Here is a 24,878-nt window from a genome sequence, read left to right as displayed (position 1 = left end):
GCTTCTGTTATTTTTTTTAACTGGTTGATGGCCACTAAGTATTAAGTATTGAAAAATCACAAATAATACAGCCAATGTTTCATCAGCAATTTGCTGAGTACACCAGTGTATTTTTCATAATTTATACAGCAATTCTCTCTAACAAGTTATTACAAAATATATAATTTATAGTAGAAGATTTAAGATTCCTACAATATTTATTATAACCAGTGAACAATCATGGAAGGTCAATGTGTGTGGAAAATAAATCATAGAAACTAAGGAAAAGATAATGCGGCAAAACTAAGTAAACTAGGGGATATCATTCTGTGATGATGGGTAATTTAGTGGTTTTACTTAAACTAATAGATGTAGCATTCATAACTTTGAACAACGTTTTGCAATGAACTAAACGACAGATAACTCAAGTTTTGATAATTTGATATCCTGACACTACCAAGTTGATCACCAGCCGAAGTGCCAGGCCGGTCTAGGGAAAGAGCCCCTGTAGGCGGTGTCCATCAGCAGAGGGTGTCACACCAGGAAGCCAGCGCGCTGGCCGGGTGTCTGGCCGTCACTGCGGACCCCCTGCTCAGGGTAATGGGAAGCAGTCTTCTGCTAAATGTGGTGTAGAGAAGTAAATTACTGAGGTGCAGCTGTCGACAGACAGGCTGGCATGGTGGGGGGACCAGGAGGCTGAGGGAGGTGGCACCTCCACCGCTCGCCTCCTCTCACGACAAGCCCGCTGTGTGCTTACTTTGCTGTGTAAAGTCCGCCTGCTCGCCACAACTGTGGTGTTCGGCAGCGCACTCTGTGTCTGTTACACTCTTTCTTTCTTTGTCTCGGTTGTTTCCTCGCTTTCTTATCTGTCCTTCCTCTTGTACTCTTCCTTTCTTAATCCCACATTCTTCCTCTTCTCCTTATCTCTTCTAAATCCCCCCTTTTCTCTCTGCCTCTGTCCGCCCCCACCAGCTCACCCCCTCTTGGTCCTCCGATTTCCAGTGCACACTCCTCACCCACAGCTCCACCATCCTGTTGCTAGGATAATGACCCTGCTGACAACTCAGACCCATGGCGGAAGCGGTTATGGACCAGCAAAAAGCTCCCAGTCTCCGACATCAATCACATCACTGGTACCTCTCTCCAGTTTAGGGAGGGTAGGGGAGACGAGAGATAATGGGGATGCTCAGCTGTCTGCAGTTGACCGTATGCTCAGATATGTCCTTACATCCTCAGAATCAGCTTATTGTGTTACTCTGAACATATTTTACAAGTTATTCAGGGGCCTTACAGAAAGGTTTATCATACTTTTTAGTATTACATTTTCCACAGCTGTCTCTAGAAAAAAAAATGCATCCTCTGGAGTAACTCCTTGATTGTTTGAGGGTATTTGATCTTACACTGGTCATTGAGAGTTCATTGGCACTAATTTGCTCTAAATAATGTGTGTTTATTTGTTTGCCATGCAGTAACCCAGTTAACTAATCCATGGACTGCTTGTTTACCCAGGGAGAGGGGGCAAATCTCAGCCCCAGTATGGCAGGGGGGAACTTCCCACAGTGTCTCTATGGTAATCAGCAGGTGTCACTCACCACGGAGAAGAAGTGAGGGCTTTCTTACGAGCGTGAGAAAGAAGGGCAGCCTCCATCGCACAACCCCCATCCCCCGTGCTTTTTTTATTTTTTTCCTGTTGGGGTAGCGGCGGCAACCGCAGTGACAGAGAGAAAGAGAGGGATAAGGGGACGAGACAGAGAGGGCTACATTGGAGGCCAGGGTGGCGCTTTCCCGCAACCTGTTGATGCTGCTGCCAAAGCCTTGGCAATGGAGTCCCCCATCCAGCTGCATGGGAGAGAGAGAGGGGCGAACAAAAGAGGTTTGGAGAGGAGGGGGATGTCAGGAAGACATAAAGAGAAGGGCAAAAAATGTAGGAGCCCATACTCCTGGACAGTTTAGGATGGCATATGAGCCTGGTGCTTCCTTATATGGTCACAGTGAGGGAGGCAAATGGGGAGATGGGTGTCCAGGCAGCACGAGAAGCCCAGCCCAGAGCTCTGCGGCTCAGAGCAGCGGATGGTGTGGGGCGGAGTTTGTGGTTGCTGGGGCTCAGTGGTGACCCCTGCATCAGGGAGCCCCAACTCCTCTGGAGCGGGCGGCCTGTGGCTCATTGAGATGCAGGGCACAGGATGGCAGGCCGCAGCTGCAGCCTACAGGCAGAACCCGGCAGAAAAGGGCCGAAGGGATGGCGGGGGTGGCTGAGGAAAAACCAACAAAAGGCGCAGCCCGCTCCCTCCTCCTCCCTCGCTTTTGGAGTTCTAATTCCCTAATCCTCAACCTCCGCCTACCCCCCCTTCTCATCCGATTCTCACCACTCAAACGCATACACATGCACAGTTCATGCAGTTACCACTGGCTCTCTCCCTTCCATCCCCAAGCCATGAATGGCCAGACGGGGACAAAACCCAACAGCAGCCCCTTCAGGAAGTCCAACCACTGGGTGTGGGCACTGAGAGGCTCATTTTGTCTGACCCTCCCTTGGTTCACACTGTGTGTCAGTGCTTACATTCAGTCACATGTCGTGTGTGTGCATAGTTTATCTAGTGGTAAATGATTAAGGTGGGCCTCTTTATTTATATCGTTGTTCTTTAAATTTGATTAAATTCCTTTTGAAGTAGAAAAGAAATAGGATAGAACAGGCGTAGAGAAAGGGGTGACGTGCAACGGAGCAGTTAGTTTGGACACATTGTAAGGACACTCTGGCCTCTCCTTTTGGGGGCCGCACGATGAATGCTGCATGATGTGTCTTATTAAAAGCCAACAAGCCACAGCAGCTGGGACCTCAACATTCCTGTCGTTGTCACTTAGAGACAGACAGAACAGGACGCTCCTCACTAACCTCTGTCACTCTTTCTCTCCCCCTTCTGTCTAAAGCCTTCCACAATTTATTCTTTCTTTTATTTATTGACCCCTCAATGAGTCTGCCTAGCCAGCCCTTACTGTTCAGGCATCATCAGCCAAAGTTGAACTGCAAATGGCTTCAGAGTCATAAGAAAACATGAATGTAAATTTTAATCCCTGTGGGTCTGTTTTTCTTGCAAGTCCTTGAAGATTTGTAAAGTGGCACACAGTCTTCTGATGATTTCAGCAGCTGCAATATGATTGACTTTGATTAACTTTTAAAAGATGTTGAAGAGATATCGTTGATAAAGGTTTACCTTGTTTTAAGTTAAAGTTGACTGGGATATTTTTTTTTCGGACATACAGTGAGTTATGATTTGTAAAACAAGATGATGCTCCACAATGTACAGCTGTGGCTCTACCTTGTTGTTGTATGTGTGTGTTTGGGGTATTGAGGGTGTGGCAGTGACAGGCTGGAGCTGTCCACACACAGGGCCATGCAGCAGTTGGCAAATAAAGATGAATTCTGTTGTGTTTGGCAGCGGTTCTTCGTTCATTATTTTCCACTTTGCCCAGCGCGCATCCCAGACCTCAGCAGCTGCTTGTCATGTAAAGACACTCTATCAGGCCCTGACAGCTCCTCCCATGCACACACACACGGTACGCATGGCTCATACACACTTCACTTGAGCTCACACCCCCGCTCATAGTCCTGCATATGTGGGGAACATATGTAGTGATCTGTCTCACTACCACTTCACTAGGCACAACTCTTTGTGCACTGCGTAGCTTTTTCATCCCCTCTAGTTCTCTCATCTCTCATCTGGTGTCAAATCCGTCTCCTAATTTGATTGAGTTTAGCCACATGTCTGCTGTCACACTTGACTTTTATTAGAAAAGCTTTGAGATCGTTAGTGGATTTCCTCACTGCGAAGTGTGTCTTGTGTATCTCGGCAGTTACAGTGAGACCGGTTTTATCTCATCTAGGTTTTGGTCATTCTGCCTGTTGGCCAGTTTCCTGTTTTGAAGAACGTGTTGACATCAAAAGGGTTTAGTTTACATCAGTGATGATGGACTGACTTAATAGCAGAAGGCTCTCCAGTGTTATGAGTCCCATTGTCCTTTGTCAGCAGTCTGCACTGTGTTCCTCACTGTACACAGGATGTATTTGGGGGCTACTCTCCGAAGCATTGAAGTTAAGTCATTCATTCAAAATATTGAAAGCAGGGATGGGGATCGATTTATTTGCTGGTCTATATTACAGTTTAAATATAATATAATGCTTTTTCCACATTTACTCTCCTAACAGCTGTCGGTTTCACTTTCTCGTCATGTTAGGGCTTAAGAAAGGCCACAGTGTGGAAAGTAGAACTGAATAAAAGTAGAAGGGGAAATGGGTGTAAATAGGAAGCTGACAAGGGTCATCTTTGTTGTTTATGCTCCGAGCGCAGACTGTGTGCGAGGCGTTGCGCTACAAAGTGGTGTGTGTACACACACACACACACACACACACACACACACACACACACACACACACACACACACACACACATAAACAACCGGATAGAGCTGCTTCCACTGTTGTCATGTGACCAGGTTTGTGGTCACAGACGAGGAAGTTGCAGTGTCCTCCTGTCTAGAAAGAGCATTAATGATGTGCATCGCAGATTCATTTCTTGGTGTTGCATCTCTGTTTGTTTTGTCAAAGATGCGTGTCAGTGTAGTAAGTGATGACAAAAGCCTCTCAAACATTTTCCTTTTATTTACATCCACCATAAAACGGTGTTGATTGAAGAGTTTTTTGCAGTTACAGTATCACAGTAGCTGTCATTAATCTCAGGAAATTTTCATGAGCTTGTTTTCCTTTTAAGTGTGCTTTGTTGTGGTCTCGCCCCCAGTGGACCGTGCAGTCTTGTCCTTTTTAATATTACAGCGACACAATTCAAGAGAGTGACAGTTGTTCAAAGAGGCTCAGTGGCTGAGAATGGTGAGCTGGCATTGTCATCTTCCCGACACCCATGTGGCCGAGGCCACCTCAGTGACGGAGAATTGTCTAGCTAGCTGACACAAGCCATGCGCTGCTGCGTCACGTATGACCACCCATGCTACTGCTGGTGGGTGCTGTGCGTCAGTGGAGCTGGCAGGACAAGATCAGAGCCTTCCAAAACTGGAAGTTGTTGTAATCTGTTGAAAACGAATAACCTTTCACTGCTCACAGGGCAGTGTGCCACAGGAAGATATATTTACACACAAGCACATGCATGCGTACACATAAACACCACTCTCTACCCATCAGGATCTGAGTACTATAATGTATAAAAGCTGCATTGCTTCGGCCAAACTAAAACTTTGCACTGAAAGTTTAGTCTCCACGGGCAGACAAGCATGTACCTTTTTTGTCTGGTATCAGGTAGGAGGCTGATTATTTTGTTTCTGCATTGTGCACATACTGTCCTCACTGTGGGCTGGCAAGGACTTTAGCTGGGGGATATGGGTCAGCCAAAACCTGACCACAGAACGCGGCACCAGCTGGGGCCCAGCTGAGGAAAACAAGGATGGTATGAAAGGCTCAGGAGACTTTCTGGCTGCAGTGTAAAGGATTTAGGCAACTTATGTTTGCGTTGAACAGGCTCTTGGTTTAAGTCACTTCTGATACTTGTATGACTACATGTACTCCTACTTGGCACCTTTTCTGTGCTTTAATTATTTAGATTTTATGCTGAAGTAGGGAGTCTGCTTCTCTTGAAGGCCTATGATAAATAACGCTATGCATGCGGATTCTCTGGAGACCAACTTGCATGTGACAGGGCTGACTGATGGGAAGTTGATTGTTGAGGCTTGTAGTTTAAAACGGACAAACTGCTCATCACAGTAATTGTGTTGCATTGAACAGGCATGAGGGAAATCCACTAAACTGATTCCGGCCGGTGTGTATTTTATTAATTAGGACAGCACATCTAGTGCAAGTAGCTTTGTTGGAAGGTGTCGAGAATCTGAAGTCAAGCTATTTTCTAAATGAGCCATGTTTGGTGTAAAAACACTTACTCTGCAAAAACAAAAGAGAGAAAAAAACCTCCTGTGCCATGAAGAACAATGTAATAACATATTGGACATCTGCTGTGGATTGAAGACTTAAGTATGTTGTGATATTGGGGCAGATGTTTCCCTACTGTTGTGAACGGTGCCATGGGTTGCCAGTTTGTAGTAAAATCAGGTGTTTTTACACTTGGATGTTTGCTTTTGGGGTAGATGGCTTGATGCTCTGCTGGAAGGTGATGCCAAAGGCAGCCTGCATTACAAGGCCTCATCCTGCTGTAGGTCAACTAGAATGACTGCCTGTGCCTCTCCAACATTTCCTGTTCCTGTCCTTCTCACTTTTTAAGTTGACAGAGAAAAAACATATGGAAAATGTCCTATTTAGGTTTTGCAAAGGCTCCAGAAAGTTTCTGGAAGTTAAAATGGCAACATAACTTTTCACTTTCTTGGTTTAGTCTATAGAGCCTTTGGATTTTATATATTTGATTGAATCGAAGATTTGTTTTATTGCACTTTAATTCCTGTGTTCCCATGTCCATGTGTCCCCCTTGAATATTGGGGGAATTCGCTACCCTGGTCTTTATTAGTTTGTTGTTCATGTCATAATATTAAAAAAGAAAGATGTAGAATAGAAGCAGGTAGAGGAAGTTCATCAATTTGAGGGTGTCCAAAATTACTAATCTTAAAAAGTAGCATTCGGCCAGTGTTTTACATTCTCATCCTCTCCTTAAATATTTTATCTGGACGAACACTAAACAGTCGAGACATTACTAGCTGCTGTTTTTGTTCTGCACTGTTTCGGACTGATATCAGTTTCATCAGTCAGGAGGTGTGGGTTTGAAGGATGGTAACAGAAGCTCATATTGACGGATCTCCCACCTCCCCCCTACTGACACACTCAACACCCTCTCACACACACACGCCAAACTTCTGTTTTTGGAGGAAATTGGGCAATTAAGGACAGCTTGCTACAGCTCTGCATGGGGTTAATATGTGGCTCCGTAATTAAAAATAAATTACACTTTTCCTGTATAAATATTCAAGTCCCTCCACTGTGTGCCGCTGCCTTGTTATGGTATGTAAGCTATTTTTTTTTCCCTCGTCTGCACAACATCTGGCGCAACATTTCCTGAAGCATCACCGGAATAAATTGAGTTAGTCTCCTACGAGAGATTCATTTGTGTGATGCTAGTGTGTCTAAGTGATTGGGACGCACGCGCATGGCTGGAAGTTATGGGTGTTGTCCAGAAAATTGGAATTGTGGAAAGTTTTATTTGTAAATCAATTTGAAGCTTTGGCAAACATGACGCGGGTGTTACAAAGTGATTGAGGTGGTTGTGGTTTATAAAACCATTAACTAAAATATGGAAACCCTAACTCCACCGATTCTTTAGCTATGCAACATTTGATAGATTGCATCAATCAATGTAATTTCAGGCAGTGTTGGTTTGGGTGATCAGGCTAAATAAAAAGGGTTAGATGGAGTTGGAGAGAAGGGATCTTACCAGACAACTGTAGCTCACTCCACAGATCTTATTTAGGCTTGCAAAACGAGGCTCTATTAATCGCTACTAGCATAACACACCTGAATCTCCAGCTGAACTGTTGACTGTCAAGTTGCATTGTGGGTAATGCCAGGCTTCTACAAGGAAAAAAAATCTCTGGTTTTGCTGATTTAAAAAAAAAAGAAAGTATACTACTTGTTTTAAACTGTCCATCCTGAGTACAACAGTGTTCTAGGAGTGCAATGCTAAATTGACGTAGTACACTTAAGTATACAGTATATTAACTATACTCTATTTTATAATTTTTTTGTCCAATTTAGATAACTTTTTTTTCGAACATAGCTTAGGCCCTAAATCTAACTTGCCAGTTCATGTATAGGGTCGAAAGGACATAAGGTTTGTTGGACCATTTTAAACATTCTCTTGGAGTGTCTACATTGGCAAGTGACTGCTGGAAAGGGGACAGGCAGGGTGAGGGAGAGGGTCCCTGATTCCTACTAAACCACCATTTGTCCTGCAGCTGACCTACAATTAAAGAGAGATGGGGGACAAGGTGGTCATGTTAAGGAGCACTAGTGAAACAGCATAGTAATTAGATTGCAGGAAATGGGTTGCACCTCTGGGAATTGAAACAAAGAGAAAGGACAACACTGTTTTGTCATTAATCATGAAGCCACAATGTAAACAAAATGGTTGCGCATTAGTCAGCAATGTTTGGAACGTTGACAAGCATGTGATGTTTCTCATTTAAGGTTTGTCTGTGAGCAGAAACCCTCTGAAAATCTCTCTTTACTCTGGCACCAAGTTTGTTTTTGTCTCGTCTCCTGGACACTAACTCAACAGTGCGTTTCAATCTCTTTCTCATATCAGGAGAATACATCAAGACCTGGAGGCCAAGGTATTTTCTCCTGAAGAGTGATGGTACATTCATCGGCTACAAAGAGCGACCGCAAGATGTTGACCAGCTGGAAACCCCCTTAAATAATACTTCTCTGTCGCACGTGAGTATCTACTTCAGAGAAACCATTGCATTTTTCCTCCTTTGTCCCTTGGCAGCTTGTTTTACCATATTTTGTTTCTGCCCTTTTTGCTTTTACTTGCCACTGTTTGTAACAGATATATTTCACATACAGGTTTTTCCACCCTGAAAAGTGATTATTAACAGAAAAAAACGGCTTAAAAAGCATACCGTGAGGGTTAAAGTATGAAAATGAGTCCTCTCTAATATTTTAATCAGGTATACCTTTATCATTGTATGTCACTGTAAACGGTTATGAGTTGAGACATTGGCAAATTGTCTGTAGTTTCATCCTCAACAGTTTTTCACTGCTAGTTTCTTTCAACAAGAGCGCTGCTCCAGGGCAAAGCGTGTACAAGCTTTGTAACTGATAGTGCATGCAAAATTGTCTGGTTCCTTTGCTTGCGTTAATATATCAAATGCCATTCCTCTTCTCTGTGTGTGTCGCGCCCCCCGCCCCCCCCCAAAACTCTCGTTTTTTTATACTGTGAGAAAAAACAACAACAAAATAAAAGGCCCAGAGCAGCCCAGCCACTCCTCCTTCACATCAGATAAAGTTTACTGTGATAAGCTCTGCAGATGACTGAACACAGCAATTAGACAGCATACTGTTTGTTTAACAAAATGTTTCCTTTCCGACGCTCTTGAGTTATCGTGGCTATTAGCTGCCTGATTTCAAGTATTTGTCTGGGCGCCGCTCTGAGGCTCTGTCTCCATTCAGCGTGCTTTGGTTTTTGTTCACCACCGCGACCCCACCACGGAGGACACATGGTGCGCCTCTGCTGACGGGGCTTGCTGCAGCTGGATTCCATATTCAGCCCGATGGAGCCATGTTGGATCTCAGTGGTGGTCCACTCCCCTGTCCTCCATCTATCAGACAGAGGCCATTTTGTGTCATGTTCTGACATATTTGCTGACATGTTTCATTTGGGAACAGATGTTGATTTGGAGGGAGGTGCAGATGGTAAAGCTTCTGCTTTCTAAATTCAGTTATTAGACGTTTGTGGAATAATTGTTTTTTTGCAAACTGCTTACAAGACAATTATTTGGTGTCAGAATTAAGCATAACGGAGGGAAAGATGTGGATGATATGCTTCTATACGAATAAGTCAACATTGATTCCCCAATATGACATGCTCTCTGTTCAACTCTCAATGTAATGTCTTTGTGTTCTTGAGTGTTTGGAGAAAACAAACACTCTGAAAATGCCACCTTGGGTTCGGGGGTATTAGACAGGGCTTTTCTAGCTATTCTTTGGACATTTTATTTAATCTATGAAAAACTCATGTAATTATTTTAATTTCAGAATTATATTAGAATTTGTATTCATTGATCTATTCATTTATTCTAGGGAGTTTTTGTATTTTATGTAATACTACAAAGATCCCAAATTATGATCAAAACTTATAGTTAGCAAAGTTTTATTGGGCTGACAAGGTTAAGAATCTGAGTTGGTTTTCCTCCACCAAAGTGCACCTGTTCTTTTCCAAATTGGCCAACAGTGTCTGTTCGGGTGGCGATAAAGATAAATGGCTATAACTGTGGGTCTTTCTCTCCCCCCTGCTCCCCTACACACTGGCTCTTCTCGCCATCTCCTTCCCCTCCATCCCTCCCTGGCTGTGGTCAGAGTGCCAGCTGATGAAGACGGAACGACCCAAGCCCAACACATTTATCATCCGCTGCCTGCAGTGGACCACTGTCATCGAGCGCACCTTCCACGTGGAGACCCCCGAGGAGAGGCAAGCGAGAAGCACACACTTCTCAGCTCACGGAGCAGTAAAACACAAATAATTTATATGCAGATAATTTGCCCCTGTTGCTAGAAAGCAGTTTAACAGCTCTGTTTTTCTAACATGTAGAAGCACTCACAAACATACACATGTAATTGTTTTATACACCTGCATAAGGTCCACTGGCTATTGGCAGAACTCACACTTGAAATTGCCTTCCTGTTGATAAGACGATAATTACACGATTGGGCTGCTGAGCTTGCATGATGGTAAATGGGCTGATGTAATCTCTCTGCTGCCTGTGCCTCCCTCAGGGAAGAATGGACTAAAGCCATCCAAACCGTGGCTGAAGGCCTGCAGAAACAAGAGGAGGAGATGATGGACTCCTCTCCGGACCCCATGGACATGGAGGTCTACTTGACCAAACCCAGGCAGAAAGTGGTATGGCCACTTCACTGCTCTGTTTCCGCTGTCCACACATTGACAAACCTCAGTGCCATTACCATAAATGTTTAAGTCAACCACCTTTATGCTTGCTGACCCTGAGTCTCGTCTACCATTACTATGCTCCTCCACCCAGCTCTGCCTTATTTGCACTTACACCACTTAAGCCCACCTTCCTTCGCCTCTCCCCAGCTACTTTCCCAACATCAGCCGTGGGTGGCTTAGCACCAGATAGTGTGTCCACCAGATTTCACAACCCCCACATGTGTCATGACATGAAGGTCCAAGGCCACCAGATTGGATGTCACTCACATAACCATTTTCAACATTCTCCTTAGTGCTGCAGTCAGAGGTTAACTGAGACACAACTACATATAGGCCAAACTATTAGAGTGGAAATTGCACGATGGGTGAAATAGTGCCTTAAATGCTTCTGTGTTGTTGTCTGTGGGATTGTGTGCCCTCGCTAGTTAGAGCATGCGTTTGTTAATGCTTCTGTTTGTAACCAGATGCCACTTTCTCTCCCCTGGCTCTCCAGACTATGCATGACTTTGAATACCTCAAACTCCTGGGAAAAGGCACTTTTGGCAAAGTTATCCTGGTAAAGGAGAAGGCCACAGGTCGCTACTACGCCATGAAGATCCTAAAGAAGGAGGTGATCGTAGCAAAAGTGAGTGGATGCCAATGAGCAAGTAGAGGGCGGGAAAAGACGCTAAGGGGAGGGCAGTGGAGCAATGACTGATACCTAAATGGGTAGCCATTGTGAGAGTTGCACAAACACTCCTTGTGGCGTTTCTTTTTTTTCAGGATGAAGTGGCGCACACACTCACAGAGAACAGAGTCCTCCAGAATTCAAAGCATCCGTTCTTGACAGTAAGGAGCCCCTCCATATACCTAAACCAAACCTTATTTTAACTCGCAGAGATCTTCTGGAGCCTCTTCAATCCACCACAGCAGCATCTATTCAGAAAAAAGGGGCAGTTTTAGCAGGAATGTTTTGAAGAGCTGTTCTTACAAAGGCTGCAGTCGAGTTGGGCCTTTATTAGCAACACTGGACGTTCCTTTTTTTTTTCGTGAACTTTTTTTCCCTATAAGTCTGAGGTGGGTTGTAGTAAAAAGCTCCCCCAAAATGTTAGGTCTAAGTGGTGGGTGGAGGCAACACATAATGTGATGTGCTCAGTGCAATGAATGGGACCAATGTTTGCCACATAGCAGTTGTTGAAAAGGCTCAACATACTGGATACACTGCGGCAGTTTTTTAAATTCTCTTTCACATTTCTGTTTAAAAATGTAACTGAAGGGTCATAGATGCAACGTGCATATTGTGATGGTTCATGTTACAATCGGCTGTTTAAATATCAGCTTCCTCTTGAATTCACTGGAATCATCACCAAGTTCTGCTTTGAACGTTCTCGTTCTGTCTGCAGGGACTGAAATACTCCTTCCAGACACATGACCGCCTGTGCTTTGTCATGGAGTATGCAAACGGTGGTGAGGTAAACCATTTTAACCATCACAAAATCTGCACCTGTAGGTGAATTTGATTACTGTTAAGCAGTGTCACTGTCACTATTTTCAGTGTACTAAACAACTTCCTCTGCCTTCTCACTGTCAATGTTCCCCTGCTTCCCCTCAGCTTTTCTTCCATCTGTCAAGGGACCGTGTATTCTCAGAAGAGCGGGCACGGTTCTACGGTGCAGAGATAGTGTCAGCGCTGGACTACCTGCATGCTGAAAGAAACGTGGTCTATCGAGATCTAAAGGTAGATGTGGAGACAAGTCCTCACTTTCCCTCATCCTCGTGGTCAGCCTCCCGTCTATCTTTCTCCTTTTCCCCCCATCCCATCCTTGCCCCCCTGGCAGGATATAAATAGGGTTTTCCTCCATTGAGAGCAGTGGCAATGGCCAGGGTTTATTGATCTGCCTCCTCAAGATCAGTCTCCAGACCTTACTGCAGCTGGAGGGAGGCTCTGTCCATAGGCTTACTGCAGCTAGACAGAAATAACCACCAGTCCTCTTTTAATACATTGCCACCGCCTCCCGTTATAGCATGCGCACAGTGCTTTTGTGCACTTTATGCGTAATTTATATACATTTTTTTTATGCTGGCAGTACAGCACTATTGAATAAAAAAGAGACAATGTGCATCATCCTCAAGTAAAGATGCTGCTTTTATTTTTATTTTTACATCTGCGTTTAAAAGATACACTTGTCTAAAGACTGGATCAGAGATGGATTGAGTTTCGGAGGGCTGTGGGGGGTTATCGGTGTTGCAGTGGACACATCTATCCCCACTACTTCCAGCTGATAAAACTATAGCAGCCCTAGGTCAGCACAGCACTCCCCTCCCTCACTCACTCCCGCACATCTCACCTTGGGTTTATGAGGCAGGCTCTCAGCCTGCTTGGGTTCTCCTGAAAATGCCAAGAGTTAGCAGGATTGGAGGATGTGCTGACTCTGGCCTGGCGCTGCTGGCCACGTGTGAGCTACAGCTGCCAGGTGACTTTAACTGAGCGAAGGAGACGAGAGAGGGAGGGAGGGACACAATATTAAAAGCTGTGCAGCCTCAAGTCATGACACTGCATAATGCATAATTAGTATATGTAATTGATCAACAAACAATATATGGTATGTTACCATTAACCTGTGTTAATGGGAATTTTCACATTTTGCATTAAAGTTTTTATTCTTGGCTGTGGTGGAAAAGCTGGCATGTTGATGCAATAAAGGCTGATGGAAATAGGTTGTTTCACTATGAGTTTATTCTAGTGTAGAAAAGGCCTTTGTGGCATGCTACCATTCATCATGACATACCTGTGCTCCACATAGACAGCCATACAAACACGAATATAAGGAACTTGTTCAAGATAGGGGGGGCCCTTTTCACATCTGACCTCTTTCTATCACCATAGCAGCAAATGGAAACCCCACAATGCGCACATGCCAGATTGGTTCATTCATTGAAACAAAAAGAGGGATAACATAAATAAAAACATGAGGGGGTAAGCAGCGCTGAAATGTCATCAAAGTTACTGGCGTTATCTTTGCATAAAGAAAATGGCACTGATTGAGATTTTATTTTTGCCAACGTTTCACCATAACTAACGCGCATCGTTTTTGTACTTTTTATGAAATAATATTCCAGTCACCTCCCTCCTTTCTTGTTAAACTATCCTAAACAGTGAGGTCATTTTACGATGATGTTTACATCTGTCTTATTTCTATTTCCCCCCTCAAGCTAGAAAACCTTATGCTGGACAAAGACGGACACATAAAGATCACAGACTTTGGCCTGTGTAAGGAAGGGATCACAGATGGCGCCACCATGAAAACTTTCTGTGGGACGCCAGAGTACCTCGCACCTGAGGGTAACCATGACAGTGATTTAGTCTACCTGAAATATTGAGTTCACCTTCATACAACAAAACGGTTTTTATGTGGCAACATCCAGATTGATGACAAATTAAAGCGAAAAAACAAACATGAAGTAACCTTTCAGGTCACTTTTGCACACAGAACAAAACTTAAAAGTCCTCTGAAGTCCTATGGAGGGATGAAAACTATTCTTCGATGGTTTAGACTGAGGATGGCGCTGTCTTACATACACTTTGAGTTGGTTCAAATCATTCAGTGGCCCTTTGCGTCATTCAAGGAAGCATGTGCTTTCAATACATTTCATTTCCTACCCGGACTAACAACCTGAGATCATTTTTGATTAGATGCCGGTCAAAATGCAACGTGTGTTGTTGGGTATCGGTGGATGAGAAGCATGTGGAAGAAAGGGCAGCTGTCCAAAAATGCCTTTCTAATCTCCCAGCTGAAGTCTGTGAGTTAATGAGTGTGCTGTGTGCCCAGGGCAGGGCAGCCTGCTCTCATATTTGCTGTATAGGGAGGGGTGTGGCTACTCCCCATTCCGTGCAGGTATGACAAGTGTTGGAGTGGGCTTTTGTAACCCGATATTTTCATTGTGAGTGTTGGCTGTGTGTGGGGTAAGTATATGGGTGTTTGCGCTAGACCCTTGCCTGGTTGCCGTAAAAATGTTTTCCGGGAGAAGGGTGTCCATGTTGACACAGTTGCTGTATCGTTGTTTTTAGCCTTCATTTAGAATTTTCTGGTTGGGGGAGGCAGGAGGGTTGATTGGCTGGCAGCACCTCAGGAAACGTGAGCTTCCGTCTAAAAAAAAATCACATTGCCTACAGCTGTTTGTGTGTCAACCAGAGGGAGCCACAACACCACTGGCTGCCCTGGATGCCTCGCCTGACCCGGGCAGAGCCAGGCGGCCTCATAGGGAACATATACCTGTTGTTTTCATCTGTCAGACCAAACCTGCCTCCAAACCATCAGCACTAGGCCATCAAGTCAAAATGGCTGGGCTAGTGTGTATGTATTGTGTACTCCCTCATGCCTGGACACATTTAAAAGAGAATGTATATTTTCTCTACTTCTATAACCCTATTTATAGAGTTCCCCCACTTGTCTAAACTCTGTCTAGCCCTTTTTGCTCCTCCACAGGGTTGCACAGGCTGTGACGGGCTCCCGGCAGGGGGGCGTTACCATGGCAACAGGGTCGCTTGCGAGTGTCTCTATGGAGTGCGGGGCAGGCAGTGTTACAGGTTGTTCTGCAGTTAAAACAATGACCTTGTTGTGTGTGCTGCCAGGAATGCTGTAACGTCTGGGAATATTCCACCCAGAGCGGGGGGGAGTGAGAGGGAGGAGAGGACTCAATCTGCCGGACCAGTTTTGTCTCTGGGAAGAAAAGAGTGGTACAAATTCACTTTGTCACTTTTTATTAAGTAGTTAGAAGAAGAAAAACGTTATTGGCTGAGGGGAATTGGCTTTTAGGGAATATCTACAAAGAAAAATGTGGACAGGGTTTAATCTCGCCACTGGAAGTGATCCGGATTCACAATCGTGGAAGATTAATGGGGCTGTCAGTGAGGAACTTTGTGAGCATAAAAAGTGCAGAATACAGAGGAGCGCTTCAGAGGAGCAGCAGGCAAGTGTTGATACTTTTATCTGCTCTCTGCTCCCCCTGTCTGTGCTCCTTTGTGGGCAGTGTACGCCGTATTAGATTGGGGCTGGGGCCCAAGCAGGCAGGCAAGCAGTCCTGGTTACGTATATGAGGGATGAGCTTGGCTCCTGCGCTCCTGGCAGCTTCACAGCTGTGGCGCTCTTCTACATATATGGGGCAGCTGCGGGCCCAGCTGTCGCACGGTGTGAATCACACGACAGCGGCGCTGGAAAATAGAGCGGCCCAGTAATCCTAGCCCAACACCGGCTTCACGTTACTCCCCCTGCCCTCCCAATCCTCCTCCTCGATGCTCACCACTCACCGCAGCGCCAGGCGGAGTGCCCACCGCCACATGCGTAGATGCGTGCGTGTGCACACACACACACACACACACACACACACACACACACACACACACACACACACACACACACACACACACACACAGTGGTTTTGTTCCTTTTACGGAGACATCCGTCCATCTGTTTTCCAGGACCCTCTCCCTTGGCCTGTGCACTGTTGTGTCCATATCTAATTATATTAATCCACCCACGTCTTTTTACCCATGTTTCTATTCTTGGGTCTGAATTGCCCAGCATCACGCTGCTCGAGGTTTAAGAGAACAGACTGTTCTCCTTGTCTTGATTTCACCTTCACATCCGCCTGGCGAGGTATAATCCAGTACATGTCCCCGGAGACCTTGGAACAACTCCAGTCAGCAGCACATTAGTCATGCAACAGGTTGCGCTGTTCAGTGAGCACAACACTGGAGGATTTTGTCTCATTAAGAACTGTCGAGAAAAGTCATCCTATGGAAAATATAAGACAAAATATTTCCCCCTCTCTGGCTGGACTCTGGTTGTGCTCATTGAGCGGTTTGTTTGGAGGACTGGTCTGTGTTTGTTGCCACACATTTGCTTATTTAAGCGACCCACACCTCTGCTGCTTGTTGATCTGTATGTGTGTGTTTTTTGTGGAAGGTCCTGTGGTGATTAAATATGCAGGGCTCCAGGGGAAACTCTACCCATGCTCCTAATGTGAGATGTGAGTCAGTGCTGGCTGGGGCTGCCTCCAAAAGACCAGGCCAGGGGGGAGAGCAGGTGATTTTTGTGGGGGTGGGGTGATGGGGGACAGTTGCTTTAGGGTTGGTATATTCAGCCTAAAGAGCTGCTGTCTTCACAGCCTTCTGATGTCCAGACACAACCTTATTGGTTGAACCCTAAACTGTCACCAAAAAGTCATAGCAACTACACTTTTCTTTAGCTTGTTGTACAAATATTCTGTGAAAAGGGTCGATAGAATATAATACCTACGTACTATAACCCCTCCCCAAGTAGTTAAAATGGCTCACGAGCATCCCAACAGCTGCATTAAATAAACTTGTTCACCCCTCTTCATCCCCAAGGTGCTAGAAGACAACGACTATGGGCGTGCTGTGGACTGGTGGGGTCTGGGGGTGGTGATGTACGAGATGATGTGCGGCAGACTGCCTTTCTACAACCAGGACCATGAGAAGCTGTTCGAGCTCATCCTCATGGAAGACATCCGCTTTCCTCGGACTCTCGGCCCTGAGGCCCGCTCGCTGCTCTCGGGCCTTCTTAAGAAGGAACCAATGCAGAGGTCAGGAGCCTCTCCTGCGGCTAGTACATTGAATTGTTTATCATTCAAAAAGTGTATTAGTAATATGAGTTTTCATCTTTTCTTATGATAAAATAGATGGAAAAGTGAAAAGAACTGTTTTAGAAGTAGCAATAAAATAATCAGCGGCCACACATCCTGATTTGTCCTTTTGTACTTGTCTTCCAGGTTAGGTGGAGGGCCAGACGATGCCAAGGAAATCATGCAGCACAAGTTCTTCGCAGGAATCGAATGGCAAGACGTGTATGAGAAGAAGGTCAGTTGCTTTGTTTCAACCTTATTTTCTTGAAACTGTCATCACTGAAAGGACACCAAGCTCTGAAAAACATCACTTCCCCTGGGGATCAATAAAGTTGTGCCACCATTGAGAAAAGACATAGACTGCCATCACGAGGACAACTGACTGATGTGCCGATATATATTTGTATCTCTTCTCCTCTCCAACAGCTGGTCCCGCCGTTTAAGCCCCAAGTTACCTCGGAGACGGACACTCGATACTTTGACGAGGAGTTCACAGCACAGACCATCACTATTACGCCTCCCGGACAAGGTACCACCTAACCATGCACACTTAATACACACACAGTCAAATTGTGATTGTTTGAGTGTGACAGTAAGGGAGATGTGACCTGAGCACTGGTAAGAGAAGATGAATTGCCAACCAACTTGTATAATAAATTCCCCTCCACCTCCTGTGAGACTTTATTAAGAATGAGGAATTATACTTTCAATACACTCGAGACAAAAGCAGACTTTTTTTCCCCCCGTGGGTTACTAAATTACTAATCCTTAAAAAAGTAGTTCCTAACTCGGTGTCCCTGAATTATTTTTTTTTATATTAAAATGTAAGGTCAGGTTCATAAGAGCACATTCCTTTTGTCATAAAGGTAATTGTGAGTATTTTCCTCTGTACTGAACTTTGAGATGCATTCTTGGTGTGAGGCTTGAGTTAGTAAGGTCATAAACGTGAGTAAAGAAAACATTCTGCAGGCGTACAAAGCTCCCTTAAGGAGTCTCCCCTCTCCTGGAGAGCCAGTGTCATTAATACAGAGTGTCGTGTCTCACAAAGTCATCAAATGCATGTGAATTACAGCCAGTGTGTAAACGCACAGAAGACCCAGTATAAGAAAAATAGTTTGACTCTATGATATAGAATGAATCGAGTAAATTAATCAGAAAAGAGTTTCAGAAATGTGCATATGATGGCTGCAGGTGCAGCATACATTTTGTATTTCACTCAGTAAATGCAGTCAAACAAGTTCCGAAGATTATACCACTACTTACTGTAATGCAGCTTTTAAGATTAGGAAAAGTCAACATCTTACTACAACATTACGATAAGCAACATCTAAGACAATAACTAGTCTGATATCACAGTGCAATATTTGATCTCCCACCTATATGAATAATTTGATGTATATGTACTTCTACTGGGAGTAGGTGATGTAGTTCAAATCCACAGTCACATTTCTCTGTGACTGTGGGTATTATCCCAGTACCGGTACATTTAATTTACTGGAATATTGTACATTTTCTGGAAAATTGATTTGTTAGATCAAATAACAAGCCAACAATGTTTGTTTTTGTCTGTCCAGACAAATTAAGAAACTGTATCATATTGATGCTAAAGTCAAACAAAATGTTTATTTTGTCATAAGAAAGTCTGCAACATTGCTCACAATGGTCTAACTCTTATTAATACACACACATATTAAAGGGGGAGGTGCAAAGTTATAAGTGGGGTGGCTAAATCTCAGTTTGACAGTAGACTGATGTATATTGTCTCACAGTACGTTATGTAATATCGCCCACAATAAATGCTAAATAAGCAGTTGTTTGTCCTCTACCCTCTAGATGACAGTATGGAGTCATTCGACAGCGAGAGGAGGCCCCACTTCCCCCAGTTCTCCTACTCTGCCAGTGGGACGGCCTAAAGGACTCTCATAGATTACCTTGGTCCCACCATCTCCCCTCACCCCACCCGACTGCACTCTCAAAAGACCAGGGCCACAGCCCCATCCTCCCTGCATTGTCTGCAGATGCCGTTGGTGGATGTAACATTCACAATCTGCAAATTGTGTTTTCCAGGAAGGAGGAAATTCAAGACAAAACAAAGATACCTGTGGTTGTTCTGTGAGGCCTTTGAAGACTTACCACGGAGAGAGTTAACACTACCCTGCATCTCCTAGTTGTTATGTTGTATACTGAGCAGGCATCCATACACCATAATGAATGGGGAAATGCAGTTATGTTATGCACAAATTAGGCCACTGATGTGAATTGTGTATTGAAAATATACAAGTGAATATGAACCAACCATTTCAAATAGAAATATGAATACTGTGGACCAAAAAGATCATTTGAGAGTGTGTTGTTTGTTGAGTGGGTAATAAATCCATGTTTTCTTCTCTAAGACTTCTGAACAATTCAAATACCATTCAGACTTTGAGACATTTTTGGCTTCTAAAGTGAATGTACCGTATCAAATAAAGTCAATCATTCTGCATACTTCTGTGTTGTAACACATGGCTGATTCTGCTAAGACTGAAACACCATCTTCTGGAGGGGATTTTTATCACTTTTCTACTACCTTAATGCAAATCTGGCACCAATCTGGCTGTTTTTTTGTTTTTTTATCATGCTACACCACATTGAGTCTGATGAATCAATTGTGCAATACGGTCTGATGTAAGAAATGGTGGACATGCAAAAAAAAAAAGCAAAGCAAAGCGAAAGATTCTTAAGGTAAAAGCTGTCCTGCAATGAATTCCTCTTGACTGTTTTCACTGAGAGACCCCCAGATTCCTGTTCAGAATAATGCATAGATCCTCCAGCCCCCTTGAAGTAAGTGCTTATAGTTCCTGATGCCTTCCTATCTTGACGCTGTGCTGCAGACACCTCGTGGTTTCCTTCTGATCAGGGATCAGCCACTGCTGACCCATCAGAAACTCTTCTCTCCTCTGGGCTTTTCCTCCATGTACAGTACAGTATTGGGTGTTTTCCACCCAGTGCATTCACTGCAGCCTCAATGAGGTCACTTTTAACATAATACACTTCTTTAGAAATACTTTGCTAATAAACGGTGCTTCAGGGGAAACACACACATACATCTTTGATTTGCTACTTTTGGACCCTTTAGTCCCTTCACATGTTTCTGAGTTATTTATATGAGACCAGCATTGACTAAATTGAGTTTTACTGTGCCAATGATATGCACTGTGCTGCCCCAAAATGATTGTATTTGGAATCTTATTTGTTTACTTTATGGTTGGTAAAAGACTAAATTATCTTCTTTTTAAGTTCAAATGTTGTGGATACAAATAAAACAAGGATTGCTTCTGTGAATGATTACTCCCCTTTTTTTACACACAGCTGAGGCTAAACTGAGATGCTTGGGAATTAAAAGTGCTGTTTCAAACTGAGAAGTCTCCAAAACCTATTTTCCAAAATAGCATTGTACGTTATTGAATGTAATGGTTTTTATGATATTGTTTTCACTTCAATAATTTGCAAACCTTTTGTTCAGTTTCTGATTGTTACTTATTCCTATGCACACTCACCCTTTTGCTGTCCCCTTTTGGAAATAGGGAAATTAATTTGATACTTTGTTTTTTATTTCAACTTTTGTACCTGCCCTCCCATATTCCTGAGACTGAGGACGCCAGCTTTAGTAAACAAATAATATAAACTTTGTACACAGTTTTTACTTGTTTCTTTCAAATTCATGAAATAAAAGGTCTTAACAAAAAGCTGTGTAGCCTCTCAGACTTTTATTGTGAAATATGTTAGCTCTGGCCTTGAAGACAAAAAAATTGTGAAATTAATTGTGTCTAGACATTCTCACAGCTCATTACCAGGAATGAAAATGTTTAGTTTTTAAGAAGAAAATCCATCCTTCTGCATAGTTTTTCCCACACGTTCTGCCCAAATTTTCTATTTCCACCCGATCATGTTCTTCAAACCCGATCATGTTTCTTTATCTTGCACTTTTCATAAAAAGTTACTTCAGTTTCATGAAAATGTGCCACATCCATTATAATTTGTAGTCAGTAGGCTGAACCTTTACTCTGACAGTAAATGGGAATTGTTGTCGTCATCGCACCCAACCGATAAAACACAGCTATAAATGTGTGAGACCAATGTTCCAGCACACGGCGGCTCTGGCTGTGTCTTGACCGCCTTCTCGGGTCCACGTCTGGGGCTCTGCAGCCGGTCTGAGACGGGAGAGGTGCTCCCCCCGGGCCCCGGGCAGATGGTACAGTCTCTGGAGCAGATGTTGACAGCCAGGGCTCACAGTCTGTCTTTTTGCCAGCTGCAATACACAGCGCCACACAGCGAGACTGAGGCTTGGCCCAGTGTGGCGCTCACCTGACAACCATCCCTCACCTGACTCGAGCTGCACAGCCTAAAACAGGCCTCCGCCACAGGCCTCCCCTGGGTGATGTGGTGTTGTGCTGCATGAGGAAAGTGTCACTCACGCAGTCTGCACGACAGAACTCGCTTCTTTGTGCTGGAGACAAAAACGCGTCCTCTTATATGTCACAACATGGAGCCAGTAGAGGCTGGCATTGATACACACGAAACGGATGTACTATTAGGAAGTGTGTCTCTTGATTAGGAGAACAGTGATGGGGGGAATCCAGGTGAAAGACACTTTCCCATATTGATGCGATAGAAATTAAGAATGAGAAGTTGCAGCACGCAGACAAATAGAATGTTTTTGAAGCTGCACATTAAAAATCAAAAGGATGTAACATCTATTTTATATTTACAATGTTATAAACTAAAGCCATTTAGCCCTTTTTTAACGTCTTTACGTTTTTAAGTCTCAGTATAACAAACTTCACTGGAAAGATATAAATGTTGTGTCCCTTAATATCTCAGCAGTGAGAGTGCATAGGAAGGAGCATACAAACATGACAAAACACATACAATACGGAAGGAGATAGTAAAAGAACGGAGGATCAGATAGTCAAGTCAATTGTATTTAATATGCCCAATACCACACATATCACACATTTACAATCCATAAGTCATACCACACCCTCTGTCCTTAGACCCTCAATTACGATAAGTAAACCCGAGCCAAACAGACATGAGACGCACAACCTCCTTCTTCACCATGGAGATCTGGAAGAGGACACACAAGAGACCAAACTCAAGCACATCATTCACGCAGATAAACAAAAACACAGAGAGAGAGAGCGAGAGAGAGAGAGAGAGAGAGAGAGAATAGAAGAGGCTGGATCTCCTAGTGGACAAAGATCCAGACCTAAACATCTGGAATGAGGCACAATCAGCCAGGAGCGAGAGAGAGTGCATGTGTGGGATAGGGTTGAAGAGATGCAGCGGTTTTCAGGATGGTACAGTTGTCGGTGTGACCAACATGGACAATAAATACTCTAAAGTAAAGTAGTTGTTCTATTCAAGTCTCCCAGTAAGCCGTGGCAGTGTTACAGTCATCCACCATCCACCACACCAGGACTCTGAAACAGAAGCAGCTAAATGGAATTCAGCCATCATTCATTTGATTATTTAAACCTGTGCTTTTCCTACTGTGACATGTCAAAGTGTCTTCAGTAAAAAAAAAAGAAGCCCTTTTGCTGTTTCATTGGGCTTGGTGACGAAACTGGTGTCATGATTTGATGAAAGACCGGCCCCGGTTTAACCTGTTGACTACAAGCCCCTTCATAACAACACCCAATCTAATAGTGACCTTTTCATTTGTTTAAAAAAAGGGTGCTACTTCTTTTTTTTTTAGAGTGACACAGTTATAAATAATAGTTGACAGTCGTATATGAATTGTAAGCAGAATAAAATCCATGTTATGTGTGGGAAGATTATTTTAACACATAGAAATGCCTTTCCTCATAGATACTGACTGGATGTAATCTCCTCCTTTTTCACCCACACTAAGAGCAAATATGTTGAAATAATTGAATGAATGAATGAAGATTGTTGATATCGAAGGGAAACACCGTGACTTTGTGGCTTCACTGAAAATCGCCCTTAACATCCGGAATTTATCTTGTGACAAAAAAGGTTTCGCTGGCGATCAATACGTTAAATTGGAACTAGAGCGCCATCTAGTGGATATTGGGTTTATGCAAAACGTATTTCCGTTGGATTAATATTCCATATCAACAAATAATCACCAGAGGTTTTGTTTGATAATAATTGAAAACAAATTAATATATACAAATGTAATTTAATTTGGGGTATGGTATTTGTATTACTTGTGTCTCTTAAGCTCTACATACTTCAACAACAATAATAAATCAACATTATTGTAATCTATTCTGTGACGCAGCGGTTGGATTTCAATATTCATATTAATTCGTTCAGGGCAAAGCAATACTTTTGTTTTAGCCAGCGTGAGACACAAGATAAACAAAATAAAGGCGAAGATCGTCTATAATGACGATGACTCACCAGATGGCTAAAACTATAACACGGTCTGCAAAAAAGGTCCCTCGTCCATATGTATCCAATTAAGCAATTATATATATATATTAAGTAATTCCATTAATTCCTACTGGAGCTCGTAAGCAGCTTCCCATGGACTGATTTCGAAATATTACAGCATACATTTTATTTATTTTACATTTCCCTAGAAAGGATGTTGTCAGAGATATAGCACCATTAGTTGACCTTAAAATCTCATCAGCAGATATTATAATGTTATATTAATTAATAAAGATGAATAATATATTTACTTGAAATAAGATATAGGACGGATGTCTAGGAGGTGACTTGTTGTATGAGTACATACAGTTTACTTTATTACATTCAGTAGGCTTTTATTTATGAAGTACATGTTCTCAATCCCTGTAGGCTTAGTACACTTTCGATATACTTGAGCTTTCTTTGAATATTTACATTTAATTTACGCGTTGTACATCTACTATTACCACACAGCGGCTCTCAGCATTATTGGCTAATTACTGCATCTGCCAATTACTTTCCAGATGCAAATTTTCTTTCAAAACATCTGCCGAACCTATAACAAATGGAAACATATTTAAAAGCCTATTAAGTATATCATCAGAATCAGAATCAGAAGTTTTCATTGTCAGATACGTTGAATATACCAACAGATACTGGATTTCTAAATCGATACCCATATTTGGGCCACAACTATTTGATTAATATTTCCGTGGTTATTTAAAAACATACATTTGACAGTTGAAATATAAAAGTTAAAATAATGTATATTATATATATCACTCAGAAATAACCCATTATGTAAACTGACCGCTTACTCTTTTTTTAACTTTAAGTACAGTTAGATTAAAATACTTTTATTTATTTATTTATGATTAAGTAAAAACGTTGAGTACTTTTATAGTGTGCCATTACTACTTTTACTTCAGTAAAGGTTATTCTATTACTTTCTACACACCTAAAACACAAATGCCCAAAACAAACGAAAATAAATAAATAATTAGATATATTGTCCCATAACATACAAATGTATTTTTGTATATTATAGATGGATAAATACAATAAATAATACTTGGACTAAATATTACGAACATTAAATTATACCAAAGCTACAGGAGGCCGTTGAGTTGTTCCTGCACCTGGAAAACAAACAGAGTGAGAGCTCCTACTTCCTCCACC

At 43.0% G+C, this 24,878-nt stretch overlaps 1 protein-coding gene across 2 annotated transcripts in view; it reads left to right on the top strand.

The window, feature by feature from the left end:
* akt1 (v-akt murine thymoma viral oncogene homolog 1) overlaps positions 1–19,974 on the top strand; it is a 28,414-nt gene extending 8,440 nt beyond the window's left edge. The window contains exons 3-14 of one of the 2 annotated variants that reach the window (XM_034563242.1): positions 8,286–8,416; positions 10,061–10,172; positions 10,478–10,604; positions 11,146–11,277; positions 11,415–11,480; positions 12,035–12,103; positions 12,244–12,369; positions 13,845–13,974; positions 17,024–17,237; positions 17,424–17,511; positions 17,703–17,805; positions 19,110–19,974. In XM_034563242.1, the coding sequence (XP_034419133.1) occupies positions 10,072–10,172; positions 10,478–10,604; positions 11,146–11,277; positions 11,415–11,480; positions 12,035–12,103; positions 12,244–12,369; positions 13,845–13,974; positions 17,024–17,237; positions 17,424–17,511; positions 17,703–17,805; positions 19,110–19,189 (1,236 nt within the window). In that variant the 5' untranslated portion in view covers positions 8,286–8,416; positions 10,061–10,071 and the 3' untranslated portion in view covers positions 19,190–19,974. The remainder of the gene's footprint in view (positions 1–8,285; positions 8,417–10,060; positions 10,173–10,477; positions 10,605–11,145; positions 11,278–11,414; positions 11,481–12,034; positions 12,104–12,243; positions 12,370–13,844; positions 13,975–17,023; positions 17,238–17,423; positions 17,512–17,702; positions 17,806–19,109) is intronic. The other variant, XM_034563243.1, reaches the window with a different exon arrangement.
* Positions 19,975–24,878: the final 4,904 nt, after the last annotated feature.

Source organism: Cyclopterus lumpus, chromosome 22, assembly GCF_009769545.1.
Source record: "Cyclopterus lumpus isolate fCycLum1 chromosome 22, fCycLum1.pri, whole genome shotgun sequence".
Taxonomy (NCBI): Eukaryota; Metazoa; Chordata; class Actinopteri; order Perciformes; family Cyclopteridae; genus Cyclopterus; species Cyclopterus lumpus.
This window is presented reverse-complemented; position numbering and strand designations above follow the sequence as displayed.